The sequence below is a fragment of the Lathyrus oleraceus genome, chromosome 2 (assembly GCF_024323335.1).
Source record: "Lathyrus oleraceus cultivar Zhongwan6 chromosome 2, CAAS_Psat_ZW6_1.0, whole genome shotgun sequence".
In the NCBI taxonomy this organism is placed as follows: domain Eukaryota; kingdom Viridiplantae; phylum Streptophyta; class Magnoliopsida; order Fabales; family Fabaceae; genus Lathyrus; species Lathyrus oleraceus.
The window spans coordinates 177,120,897-177,135,676 of NC_066580.1; the positions used below are offsets into that span (position 1 = coordinate 177,120,897).

General features: G+C 34.1%; 1 protein-coding gene across 1 annotated transcript; it reads left to right on the forward strand.

The window, feature by feature from the left end:
* The first annotated feature begins 11,159 nt into the window (after nucleotides 1-11,159).
* Nucleotides 11,160-13,935, forward strand: LOC127118739 (thylakoid lumenal 29 kDa protein, chloroplastic). The gene is made up of 11 exons (XM_051048997.1): nucleotides 11,160-11,411; nucleotides 11,498-11,608; nucleotides 11,801-11,885; nucleotides 11,983-12,017; nucleotides 12,137-12,202; nucleotides 12,501-12,541; nucleotides 12,656-12,786; nucleotides 12,868-12,974; nucleotides 13,074-13,211; nucleotides 13,416-13,550; nucleotides 13,633-13,935. Exons 1-11 carry the CDS (start codon nucleotides 11,310-11,312, stop codon nucleotides 13,741-13,743), a joined length of 1,062 nt encoding a protein of 353 aa, XP_050904954.1. The 5' UTR covers nucleotides 11,160-11,309; the 3' UTR covers nucleotides 13,744-13,935.
* Nucleotides 13,936-14,780: the final 845 nt, after the last annotated feature.

Genomic DNA, 14,780 nt, shown 5'->3' on the forward strand with positions numbered 1-14,780 from the left:
AATTTTCAATTTTCACAACGTGTGATTCGAGTCATGCAATACACATGATTCAAGTCAAACAAATGGACACCTTGATCTAATATTTCTAAATTGTGATTCAAGCAACACCTGATGAAACATCAAAAACTAACTTTCTAGGCTAACAAAAAAGGAGCATTACCATGGACCAACACTCTGATTTATTTGAATAATGAGGGGTCGTAGTGATACAGTCTAAATAGATGAAGCGAACATAATGCAATCCAAATGCAAATGAATTACAATCATATAAATATTAGAATAATAAACAAATTAAAAACACGAGAATAATCAAATAATACATACACACAAATTGATAAAAACATCAAAACAAAAAACGATACCATATGATAGTGTGGCTGCAATTTCAGTCTCCCCCTTTTTTATGTTTGGAAAATTTGGAGATATTATTTTTTATCAATTTAATTTGAGCGTTTATTTGGAATTTGAAGAAAAATTTAATCCGATGAATTTCCTTAGCGCATTATTGATGAATATACAACATGTTGCTTGAGCTCTAGCGCTTCCCCTGCATTAAAAACTTAATGCACATGAATATAAATAATATCTCAATAAATTCTCCCCTTTGACAAATATCAAGAAGAGAATAGAGAAAAACAATGCAAATACTAATTCCATGATAACATAAAAGCCAAAAATGGAAATGTTACACTATGCCAGCTACCGCAAACAACACAATTTCAGAAAAGAAATCAAGATAAAGAAATAACATATGAAAATCATGGAGATACTCAAAACATGTGACTAAAGCTTGTCACAGGGTACATAACTAAAAGATAATGTCAATATCGGAAAATATCATAAGACAATATCCCAAAATAACAATAATTAAACATGATGCAAAATGTTATGTTATGCTATAAAAGAAATGTAAAATGATGGTAAGTCATCTATAGGACCGGGAATGGGAGAAACAATTCTAGGATCAGAAGAAGGAGCAACAAGTTCATAATCAAGTTGAAAAAAAAGGGACAATTCTTAATGTGATCAATGACACCTTTCAGAGTCTCTTCTTCATCCATGACTCTTGCTTCACTTGCCTTCATTTCAGCTTTGATCTCTTCTTTCTGCCTTCTTTCACTTCCCTTGCTACTGCCTTAATGTAACCCATAATCTGGTCTTCACGAACCTGATCATCTACTAACAAGTTACCAAACAAATCATCAAACTAATCTTTCAGGTCATCATAAAGTAACCCAGTAAATGATGAACCAACTTCATCAGTGGAACCATCTCACTTCTTATTCTTCGGCTTGACAATCCTATCCTCATAAATATAGCTACCATCAGTATGCAAGACATATTACTCTATGTTGTTATCCTGCTAGTAACACATCAATATGATAGCAGTTGAGTCAACATGCTTCAATGCCTTAACCAACTCCTTTTTAGTGGATGTAATACCATTACATTCTATGATGAATTGAATTAAAGAGGAAAAGAATAACGACGTCTTCAGAGAGGTCCTGTAATGCTCAATCCTTTGAATAATAAATTACCCCTAATTATAACGGAGATCATCCAGAAGGACCCGCATGAGATAGAAGTTATGGTCATCAGCTATAGCCCAGTTACGAAGCTTCTTGTACAACATCTTAAGAACAATCCAATGAAGAATTCCCATTTCAAATTTTATTTACCTAATGTTTAAATTATCCATATCCAACCTGTAACCAAAAGCTGACTTGGAAATAGTCTTGACCAAATCAATTTTAGAAAAATTAGAAGTTGTGGAACAACATATTTTATCTCCTTTTGCCCACAAACCAAAATGAGTGTCAAAGTCCTCCAAGGTGAATTTAATCAACTTGTTTCGAAATTGACATTCCAATCTATCATCAATTACTGCCAAATTACAATAAAAATCTCTAATAAGGTCAGGATCAAACTTCTTGTTTAGACTAAGGAATTTCAACAGATTATGTTTCTCTAATGGAGCCAGAACTTTTATGCCTAACTCAATCTTAACCTGATTATTTACAAAGTAATCAGACTCTACAGGTTGGTTTAGAAACTAATTCACATACCTTTGAACTTTTTCCTCAGGAACCAAATCACTAATCTTTTTACTGATCAAAGAGGATTATCGACTGGAGCCTTGTTGAACTTTTCTCGATTTGGACTTTCTGTGAACCCTTGCATCAGATGAATATTCGCTTTCCTAGACTTTGGTTCTTTCTCTTTTTGTAATACGAGGGTTTGTTGGACTTGATGGAGATACATGCCTCTTTCCCTTTTTCTTCTCAGATAAACTCTTTTGTGGAACACTTGAAATCATTATGATGAGGGTTGGGAAACGAGTTTGATGATGTATGATGATGATGAAGAATGAGATGATGATGATGATGAAGAATGGGATAATGATGAATGAATGGCATGATGATGGATAATGAAAATGATTTTGGAAATGGGTTTCTAAAGAGAGACAAGAAACTTTGAAATTTTGAAATGAAGTAGAAAAAAAAATAACGATGCTGAAAGGTTACAAAATGTGTGACTTTTGGTTTCATGATTTGAATCATGTCGTAATTGTGATTTGGATCATGCGTTTTTTCAAATAAATGGATTATTATTTTAATCATGTTATACATGTGACTCAAATCAATCTTTACAGCGCCAAACCCTTAAAATTTCAAACCTTGTTATTCAAATCATGTTGAAATGGTGACTCGAATCATGAAGCACGTTATTGAAAAATTTTAATGTAGGAAAAAGTGTTTTAATGAAAGGAAAAGTTTTAATTGATGATTTTAATGGAAAAATAATTTTGATGCAAATTCTAACATAAATTTTAATGCAAAAAAAAATTGATGCATGAATGAATGAATAATGCGAATATAAATACTATGAACAAACGAAAACAAATCATATCGATGCATGAGACAATTGAGTGATTAAAACATGAAATGCACAAACATAACACATACACATACTTCAAACACACAATACATATAGAAAAAGACATAATTACATACATGTATACAATAAAAATAATAAAGGAGGGTTGGAACAATCATACCAATTTAGATGATCTAGGCTTAACGTGTTGAACACGAGAACAAATAGTAATCAACAACAAGAATAACATAAGCTGAAATATGATCAATTATAAATGAATTGGATACAAATCCTTTTGAAAATTTGAGAAACACTTCCAGGATCTCCTTCATAAGGCTTCAAAAGAACTTGTACGACGACTTTTATAATTATCATTGATTGACATATCTGGAATCTAAGACAACTGATCCAACTCTTTGACAATTATTAGCACTTTAAGAAACACATTTTTACCCTGACTCTTTTGTAATTGTTATAAACTCAGAGAACATTGTTGTCATACCCCCATTTTGTCCAGGCATTTTAAGTTTCCAAGCAACCAGTTTTATTTTGGAATTGCTGGAAAAACTTAATAAACCATGGCTTGAAAATTGGGGGAAAAAGTAGGTCCAATTGTTAGTCTGTTTGCTGGTCCGACCAGGTTTTGGACCTGGTCACGGACTTGGTCCCTTGGTCCAAAAGGCGGTCCATTTGTTGGCCTGACATAGAAACGGACCAAGAAATGAACCTAGCCTCTTAAGTATGGAAAACACGGGAACATGCATTTTAATGATGAAAACCTGAAGAAATGAATTGAAAATGGACTCAGGGGGTCAAGGGGGTCAGTTGACTTTGGTCAACTGGTTGAACAAAAAGTCAATAGTTGACCAAAAGTCAATTGTAACAAAAAATGGAATCTTTGCAATAGACATACATACTTGTGAGGAAAAGAATGTACTATGAATGAAATGAAGTATTTAAATGAACTTTGAATGACAATGAAATGACAAGATGAATTGGAATGATTGTGAATTGATTATCCAATGAACCGAGCACAAACCAAGGTCTTGACCTATTATGAACATGAATGCACACCATGACTGAATATGGACTTGACTGAATAATCTAATGTTTTTAAACCAGATGAAATATGCCATGTTCCAAGACTTGAAATCCAAACAAGCAAAACCAAGCAAATGAATACTTAACCAAGCAACAAATTGTAATACCTTGAATGAATGCGCCTTGATCGAAGCATAGGGATCATGAACAAGTAGACCTATGATGAATTATTGAACCAACCAATGAAGCTCCATGGATGACCAGATGAATCTCTATCTTGAATTCACCCATAAATGAAATGATAGGGCCATAATTGGAAATTATGGTTTCAGGGACTGAATCCAATACCAGTGAATTAGGGTTTCCCCTATGCTCCATTATGAATACCTACAATATGAAGAGTTCCAGTACAAGAATGGCCATTACAATGAACCCTAGCTCGAACACTCTACCTCCCTTCCATGCTTTGTGTGATCCAGGCCCTTGAATATATGATTTTGAGTTTCCAAATGCAAATGAATGTACTATGATGTCATGGATATGCATACGGAATCTTAAACCAAAGGTTAGGTAGAAATGAAAAATGGGAGGGAAAATTTTGGGGTATGACACCTGTAACTCATCCAATGGCCGTAATTTGAATCCTTCTTTTTGTTTGTTTGGGCTAGTAGGCTTAACAAGAAAAGGCCATGCTTCATTTCTGCTCATCACCCCTATATTTTGGCATGCACCCCCTACTTTTGTATGTTTTTATTATTTTCTTGAATATTGGACCTTAAACTCATTTAGTGTTTTTTTACTCTTTTATACCATTTTATTGATAGTGCACCCTTCCCTTTTTATTGTATCTTTTGTGTTATTATATTTTATTTTCATTAGTTAATTCTTCAATTGATAAATGTAAAAAGAATCAAAAGCTAATAAAATCAATATTTTTCATAATAAAAATAAAAAACACTTGATCAACATCAAGTTAATTTCCAAAACTTTTCAAACCAAAAATACGAATCAAACACTTTATCAACATCAAGTTCTTTTGCGCTTAAGAAAAAATGCTTCAAAATCTTTTTTGCAATAAATAATCGGATGAAAAAGGATTAGTTAGACAGAATTATCCATCATAGTCCCCAAGTATTTGGATGATGACCATAATTAGTCTATCGTTCAAGTATTCGCCTTTCATTCAAAACACAATAATTAATCGAATCTAATTCGTTCTTTAGTGGATGAAAAAAGATTATTTGGATGTAATTATCCATCCTAGTCCCTGAGTATTTGGATGATGGTCGTAATTAGTCTGCCGTTTAAATACTTATCTTCCGTTAAGGAATTACGACTTAATTCGCCTCACAAACTTCATAAATAACTTGGATAAAAATGATTAGTTGGACTTAATTATCCATCCTAGTTCCTCAGTATTTGGATGATGTCCGTAATTATCCTACCGTTCGAATACTCGTTATCCACCAAAAAACAAAGTCAACCAATCATATCAACTTTTTCCGTCTTAGCGCGACACCAAAACTTTTCACAAACAAATAATGTTTTATCCATTCTAACATGATACTAACAAACACGTAAGCCTCCCATGCACGAGCATACAATCAATGTTTAATCGCTAGAATGCGATCAACATGATCCTTTCCACCGCGATACAATAAATGCTTAAGCTTCCCATGCACGAGCATACAAGCAACGTTTAACCGCTAGAATATGATCTAAAAATTGTTCATTAAAATCAACCAACACATAAATATTTGTTTCCCATAATTACGTAGCTTTGAATTCCTTATCGCACCTGAGGATATGTAGGAGCAAGATTCGCAATCTTGTCAAGCACTATAATAAAAAACCTATTTTTAGTCCTTTTTTTTCCTTTTAAACTTTTAATAATTAGAAGAAAAAAAATAATATTATGCTAAAACTCTATTCACAAAACTAACTAAATGGTTATCCTTGAGTATAATGGATGTGAGGGGTACTAATACATTCCCCTTGCATAACCGACTCCCGAACCCGAACTTGGTTGCCACAATCATTTTCTTTTTAAGGGGTTTTATCGATATTTTCCCTTTCCTTTTAGAATAAATAAACTTCAGTGGCGACTCTGTTATTATTTTGTGCATTTTTTTACATCTGGATATTTTTGCGCCACAATAATACCCAAGTGTCACAAACTGCCTTCACTTTCTTTTTACGATAACCTTGGAAGAGTAGGTCACTAGAAAATTCTTTCTGCTTCTTTATTTAATCTCTCAAAAACTTCAAGCATGTTTACTTATGAATGCATGTCCATCTTTAAGTATGATTAATCAAGAACAAACTTTAAGACATAATGTCAAGTTTCCGGTTACATTGCACATACCTCAAACTTTTGTCAGTTCAATCTAGGATGAACCAAAACTTAGGGAATATATTAAATACAATTGATGATTGAAGATTATACTAGTAAGTTTTTACTTTAAGTTAATCTATGTAATGCATGCAATGGATGATCATACATTAGGAAATCAATGTAATGCCATTGGAATTCATTGAACTACATAACCTTCCAAACAAACAAAAAAACTCGTCTAGGATAAAAAAGGAACCATATCCTTAACTTTTGGAGTTGCAAGACTTTGATCAAAAGCTCTGCTCTGATACCAATTGAATAATGAGGGGTCTTAATGGTATATTCTAAATAGACAAAGCGAACATAATACAATTCAAATGTGAATGAATTACAATCACACAAATAATAGAATAATGAACAAATTAAAAACACATGAATAGTCAAATAATACATACACGTAAATTAAAAAAAACATCAAAACTAAAAATGATACCATATGATAACGTGACTGCAATTTCAAACTCTATAGCCTTAAAACTCTTATTATTAGGATTGTAAATTGTATACGGTATTCCCATTGAAACCCTCACCAGTTTGTGATGCCAATTGTCTTTATAATTGTCCAATTTGCATTTCCAAAATTTTGATGGATGCTTCATGATTCTTTCTCATAGTCTTGAAGTTGCTTTGAGTCATCTTTATAAACTCAACCATAGTTTCTTCTAATGGAGAAGACTTCTTGGGTTATTGTATTTGATGCACTTGAGGAATTCTTTGAATTATATTCAAACTTGTGTTGTTGTTCCGCTTGAAGTTAGGATGTTTCTTCGAACCTGGATTGTAAGTGTTAGAATAAGGGTTACCTCTTGGAAGGTTGTTTGAGTATTGTGCTTCTTATATGAATCCTTTTGGTACGCAGTTGCTATCAACATGCCTCTGCCCATGAAAATCACACTGTAATTCTTGAACTCAACTCACATTTACAAGAACAATAGTGGCCCTAGTTAACTGTTTCGTGAGAACCTCCAATTGAGCTAACAAAGTCATGTGAGCATCCAATTCTAGTACACCTTTTTTATTTTCTTAAGTGTTTGCACATATTCTAGTACACCTTTTTTATTTTCTTAAGTCTTTGCACATATTCTAGTACACCTTTTTTATTTTCTTAAGTCTTTGCACATAAATTCAAACAAACAAACAAGAAAAAAAAATTAAAACTTTCAAACCCCCTAAATTGCCTTGTTGAAACAATTCAACAATCTCCGGCAACAACGTCAAAAACTTGATGAATAATTAGCAAGTGTACTAAAACTTGTTGCAAGTAATAATATAATTCATCTTCACATGAATTTTTATATTCTAACAATACAATTATAAGTGTATTTAAAATATGAAACCGGGTGTTCGCACTGATTTTGAGTGAACGGGAAAAATAACAAAGTATTTTAAATTTATCATATTAAAAGCGATCAAGTTTTGTTTTGAGTTCCTTGTATGTCACTGTTGATGAAGGTGTCTATTTTCCTAAATTGATTTATTAGAAATTACAACGATTTAGCAAGGTTGTTATACTCAATTCATTGGTGTATTATTTTACACGACAACTCTATAATCCCTTAGATCAGCTTGAAGTAAAAACAGGAAAATTTGGTATGTTAAACTTTAAATCACAACTTATAATCGTCTATTCAAAAATCAATTACTAAGTTGAATTGTTAATCGAGTTCAGGTTCATTGAGTTAGGGAAAGTAATCCCTACAAACCTAAGTTTGATCTATGAGTTCGTCAACACATAAAAAGGTGTACACAAGATATTAACTTAAAAATAATACTAATATATATATATGTATCAATTCATGCAAATAATATAAAACCAAGCATATCTCCCAATAGTTTTATACAAGTTCATCTAGCAAGACCTAGTTTGAAAGAAACTTAGCTACTCATAATATAATTAGTCATAACTATGAGTTTAAAGTAATAATACATGAAACTTAAGGTAGAATTAGGTCTTTAATATGGAGAAAAACCTCCATCCCTAAGCTTTTTTCCCTTCCTTGCCGTCAAAAATCAATCCCCGAAAAAACTCCTTTAAAAACTCAAGTTTCCTTCTTTAAATACCTCCAAAGGCATCCAAATGTTGCAAAGCGTGTCTGGAAATGCATCTGGCTAGGAGATACGCATTTGACTAGAGAGTTTTTTTAACTAAAAACCTGTCAAACACATTTGAGAGTGCCTAGCTAATGGATACACATTTGGCCAAAGAGGTTTTCCACCTGAAGACCGCCAAGTTTGGGAGCGTCTGGATTATGAGTACACGCCTGTAATGCATTTGGACATAAAGGTTTTTCAACTAAAAAACTACCAAACTCGTTTGGGAGTATTTCAAGGAGTCTGGATGGTCCCGAACACGTTTGCATACTCGTACGGGTAGTAACTTGCTTCTTTTGGAGTTTTCCTTTTCACTTAGGGTCCTGCAACTCAAATCAACCTTTCCCAAAATGTCATATTTCTCACATAATATTAGAAACCTCATAAAACTGATAAAACTCATAAAACTAATTATAATTCATGATCGAAACACTAAATATATACTAAATTAGATGAAACTGTCTATATAAAGCATAACAAAATGATGACTAATCAACTATCATTAGTATGAACTCTGATTTGACAGAGCTTTGAATAATCTTAGTGGTACGATGCCAAATTTTGACCTAGGAGTTTAACTAGCAAGGACATTATCGCCTTTAAAGCCCAACATGTTTTAGTGAGTTTTATTTTTAGTAAAAAATTTCAAGACATAGAAGTAAAGTTTGACATGACTGATAAGTTCCAAAAATATGTTAAATAAATAGGTACTTATTAACTTATTTTATACAAAATCAAATGAAAAACCTCTGATTTATTAGTGAAAAATGATAAAACGTATGTCTAGATAATTTAACTATGCATTTATGAAATACAGGAAAAAATCAAGAAATCAGCTAAAACAGCAGAAGAGACCATGCCAAGAACTTTCCCAGTAAACAAAGGCTCCCTAAGTCAAGAGTATAAAGGCACTTAGCAAGCAAAGGTGCATCCTTGCTAAGCCAGGAAACCAGACGCGCTTAGCGAGTGAAGGAGGTTCAAAAACTTCAGGGTTATGTTTCTTCAATATGAAGCAAAGGTTTGGTGGGTAAGCGAGTTTGGGCGGTCCGCTTAGTGAACATAAGCGGCAACTCTAGGATTAGGGTAATTGCCGTGACTTAACCAAGAAGAAAGTAGGCGCGTTAAGCGAGCCTAGGCAGTGAGCCTATCTTTCTCAAGCCTATAAATATGGGTGTTAGGCCTTCATTTTGGATATTCAATTCATTCAATTCAAGAGAATTGGATCACATTCGGTGGAATTCAAGGTGACTCCTTAGTGAAACTAATTTCTCACCATAAATCACAACATGAGAGAATAGGAGAGAAAGACCGAGGGTGGAAGCGCTGCCCAAGGAATCATCAACATATGATTTTCAGCTTCCTTCTTCCAGGGCTTGATTGTAAGGCTACATGAGTAAACATAACTAATTTTATCTTTTGTTTGGGTTAGATGTAGTTGGTCTTTTACTTATGTTTTGATCATGACCATAACGTTCTATGTAATTCTTCTTAAGTTTTAATATTGATGGATTATTCATTATTAATGTTTGTTTTGAGTTAGCTACCTAAAACATGTTTTCATGCTATAACTTGATATTCAAAAGGTACGAGTTGTTACTAGATCCAAGTCTACCCTTTATTGGATGCTAAAGTCTAGACATAGATTTAGGTTTAATATCTGCGAGAATAACGATATTTGATGAAAGTGGAGATTGGTGTCTGCATTCACTGTTGAAACTTAATGCTGACTTATTGGCTAATAGACTGAGAAATTGTTAATAGGCCCGTGGAGGCTATAAAACTGCATTTGACATCTTCACTGCAACAATGACCACATGACAAAAAGTAGTTTTTGGTTGTTTGCATGCCATGCATATTCATAATTTTCTTTTAGTTATTCCTATTGATAGATTGAACCAACATATGTCACTGATAGAGTATTGTACTATCATTAGATATTGCCTCATGATTTCCCTCAAGATTTTCTTCTAGGTATTCCTATTGATCGATTGAACAGACATATGTCACTGATAAAGTATTGTATTACCCGTAGATATTTCCTCATGATTTCCTTATTTCCCGTTGATGAGGTTTATCCCGTTTGTCGTTAGGCGTGCTTGGATACATTTGGGGAACGCACAATTAGTTGTAGGGAGCTTCCAGGATTCAAATATTGGTATGACCTTGTTAAGGAAGTCTTGTTTGATTTTTTTTGTTGGGGGGGGGGGATAGTATATGTGAATAAAAAGGCGCTTGTGAATTATTTGACCGATCATCGAGTCGGAAGATCAACACTTAGGTTAACAAATATTTTGTTATACAGTTGGTAGAAGGGAAACATGCATATGTGGGCTTGATTGGGGTTTCTCTCTTTATGGGACTAAGGACTAGAAGTTTTACAATAGGACAAAGAATTCTCAAAGCCGCTTCAAATAAAGTGGTCAAATATAGGAAATCATGTTTATGCAATCAGCATGCTTTCATATCATTTGTGTTTGACACTTAAGTTATGTCTTCTTAACACCAAAAATAATGAATCTTTTACGAAAAGTGTAAAAACTCATACATAATAATATTGTGTCTTTTAGAATTATAAATATAATTAATAAAAATATTGAATTTTCCGTCTAAAAAAGAAATAGATAAAAAAAATTATTAATTAATAAAAATATATAGATATTTTGTATTGGCTGAAAAATCACCCCAACCTTAGTAATTTATTGAAAAGCCATGTTATTTAGAGGATCTATTTAAAGAAATCCAAGGAAGGATTGGGGTAGAAATAAGAGAAACCAATAGCAAAAGATGGAAGTGGATAATGTACATTATCTGAAGTGACCTGAAACAAACCCACAAAAGATATTACACTTTCCCCTTCCTCCTTCCAAACACAGACACCAAACAATTTGTTGTAATTGCAACAACAATGGGTGTTTCCTTCCTCTCAATCTCATCTCTTCCTTCTCTCCATCCACTACTTGGTTCTCATTATCCTAAAACAACTACAACCACACACCAACCTCGTTTTGTAAGTGTTTGATTCAGTTCTCTTTGTCGCGTGCATTACAATGTCCTAAAACAACTATATAATATTGTTCAAATGTATATTGTCAGGTGTCCATTTGTTGTGCTAAAATCAAAACAGATGTTAGTGATGAAGAAGAACAACAGTTCCATTGGAAACGAAGGGACATTCTTAAATGCATTGGGGTGACTATTGGTTTGGTAAGACCCTTTCTTTCATGTGGTTGGTAACACATCAATTCAACTTTGTCGCGGGTTCGAACCTGCGCCATGCAGTCTAATATCTCTGCATATCTATCAACTGAACTGAGGGTTTTACTATCATTGTTAGATATGTACTTAGTGGATAAGATTGATTCGATGATGAGTTTCGATCAGTTGTATTATTTGTAGGAATCAGTAACAAACTCTGGATTGCTTGTTGGAAAGGCTAATGCTGCTGATCTAATTGAACGCAGACAGCGTTCTGAGTTTCAATGTAAGATTCTTCAGGTTTACAATTCTATGTAACCATTAATCATGTCAACTTTAAGGTTCTTTCCTTGTAGCCGAGTTCTAACTTTTTGTTCTTACAGCTGAAATCAAAGGAACTCTTTATAATGCCATTAAGGTATATTATCACTGACTCACATTCACTTAATAACAGTTAAAGTAAAATCATTGTAGATTATACATTTCTCAAACTCCTTATTTGGATATAATCGGATTTTACATTTGATGTTTCTTCAGGGAAATCCAGATATTGTTCCATCCTTATTAACACTGGCTATAAATGACGCTTTGACTTATGATAAGGTGAGACGCGCGGCACACAATCACATGCATGAACTAGTGTTGTCAAAAAGAAGCGGTAGCGGTGCTATAGCACTATAGTGTAGCAGAATATTAACAAAAGTGCTATTGTTCCGCGATATGCGATTAGTACAAAGTGTTGTCAAATAATGGCTATAGAAAATTTTTATAGCACTGTATTGGAGCAAAATTTGAACAAAACATCGTTTTGTGCAATCCACGATTGACAACACTGGCATGAACTGATATCTATCTTCATCATTTGCAATGAATATTGATTGAAATCATCTTAAGTTTGTAGGCAACGAAAACGGGTGGCCCAAATGGCTCTATACGGTTCAGGTACTTCTTTTTCTTTGGAATTCGTCTTCCTTTGCTTGTTGTATGCATTATTTTTGCTTACTAATGATCATAATGTTTTTTCGGGTTTTTTTCTCTTGATAATTCTGTGTGAAGCTCAGAAATAAGTAGACCTGAAAATAAGGGTCTTTCTGCAGCCTTGAATTTCATAGAGGAAGCAAAAAAAGAAATAGATTCATATTCGAAAGGTGGACCGATTTCCTATGCAGATCTAATCCAGTATGCAGGTTATACATTTTTCTAATTGGCCATACAAGTTGTGGAGATATATTTGAATTCCTCTGATTTTATTGACATCAATTTTGTAGCACAAAGTGCAACAAAGGCTACATTTTTGGCTTCTGCAATTCGCAAATGCGGTGGAAATGTTGAGAAAGGGAATTTGCTGTACACAGCATACGGATCAAATGGACAGGTTTTGTTTTGAACTTGGTTTTCTTACTCGGTAATGCTTTACTACTTATGCTTCCACTAACTGGAGCATGAAACACTTTGGATTATCGTTATGGATCAGTGGGGCTTGTTCGACCGACAATTCGGTAGGGCTGATACTCAAGAGCCGGATCCCGAGGGGAGAATTCCAATTTGGGAGAAAGCAAGTGTTCAGGAAATGAAGGATAAGTTTTCTGCAGTAGGCCTTGGTCCTCGCCAGGTACTTTCCAAATTTTATAACTACTTTTGCTTACTATTGACATGAGGGTCCGAAATTATCAAAGTTAAGCCGTGGCTAAATATGGTCTCATAAAATATTTGTAGAAAACATGTTTAACCTACACAGGATCTTTAGAAGCTTAAGACCGGTCTGATTGACACGTCATTGCATGTTACTAATTATTTTCTTTCACTATTTGGCTAGCTTGCTGTTTTGTCTGCATTCATAGGTCCTGATCAGGATGCAACAGAAGCCTTATTGGCATCTGATCCGGACGTTGCTCCATGGGTACAAAAATACCAACGGAGCCGCGAAACTGTCTCGCGAACAGATTATGAGGTAACTTTGTTTATCAATGTATCTATCTCGAGCCAAACGTAGCAAAACAGTTTCTGAGGCTTTTGCTTGGTATCTTTTTCAGGTTGATCTGATAACTACTTTCACGAAATTGAGTACCTTGGGCCAAAAAATTAACTACGAAGCATACACATATCCTCGTAAGAAGATCGACATTACGAAACTCAAGTTGTAAGAATAATGTACCATGTATTCTTCATTTCCTTCCATAGGACAGACCTTGAATTTCAATTTTTGACTTATTTTTTTCTATTTTTTGTTTTTAACTCAAAAATATTGAGATTTTAGTGAGGTAGAACCATATCATCTCATTAAGTTGAAACTAAACCAATATTTGAGAATGGGGAAGAGTTTCACTCATTTGCTATATTAATTTTTTTTACTAACCTCTGCCAAGTTTAAAGAAAGGGAAATTTGAGACAAATTGATCAGCTAAAAGTATAATATCAATTAGTTAACAAAAAATAAACAAAAATAAAAGTTTAATTTTTCTTTTCTTTTGGAATTTTTTACGAAAATAACCCACTTTTTCAAGAAAATTCCCAAAATACCCCTAGTTTAAAAAAAAAATCCCAAACTACCCCACTTTTAGGAGGAGTCGTCAATTGAATTGGAGACTCCTCTTAAAAATTGAATGGAGGCACCAATTGGATTAGCTAGGGCAGGGGTCCTAGCCAATCCAATTGGCGCCCCTGTGTAGGACTTACGAGGAGGCGCCAATTCATTTGGAGACTCCTCCTAAAATGCAATTTTTTTGGTAAATGGTATACGTGATAGATAAATTTGATATAGGACCAATTGATATTAATAAAATTTGCCGTTTACACAAAGAAACCTAATGGTGATGACTGGGATCACCTAACCGACATCTGGTCCCACATCCTCTAGCTACCCTAACCTGTGGCCCTAACCCACGTTGATAATTCGGTACCGGTGTTTGAGCATCTGAGGGGTCAGGAGCGTCACTACCAACTACAGGAGAAGGTCTGTTGAGGTAGTCAGACAAGTCGGTATAGTCTTCAGTATGCATCGATGGTGTACCGTCGTAGCTGAGCTCATGACCCATGCCAGAGAAGTTAGAATGTGGTTGACTCATTGATGGGCGACCGGGATGGTTGAAGGGAGACATGGGTGTGAACGATGCGTCGAGGAAAGGTTGGAAAGGTTGTTGGGGTGTTTGGTAGAGATATGGTTGTTGGATGTTTTGGTTTT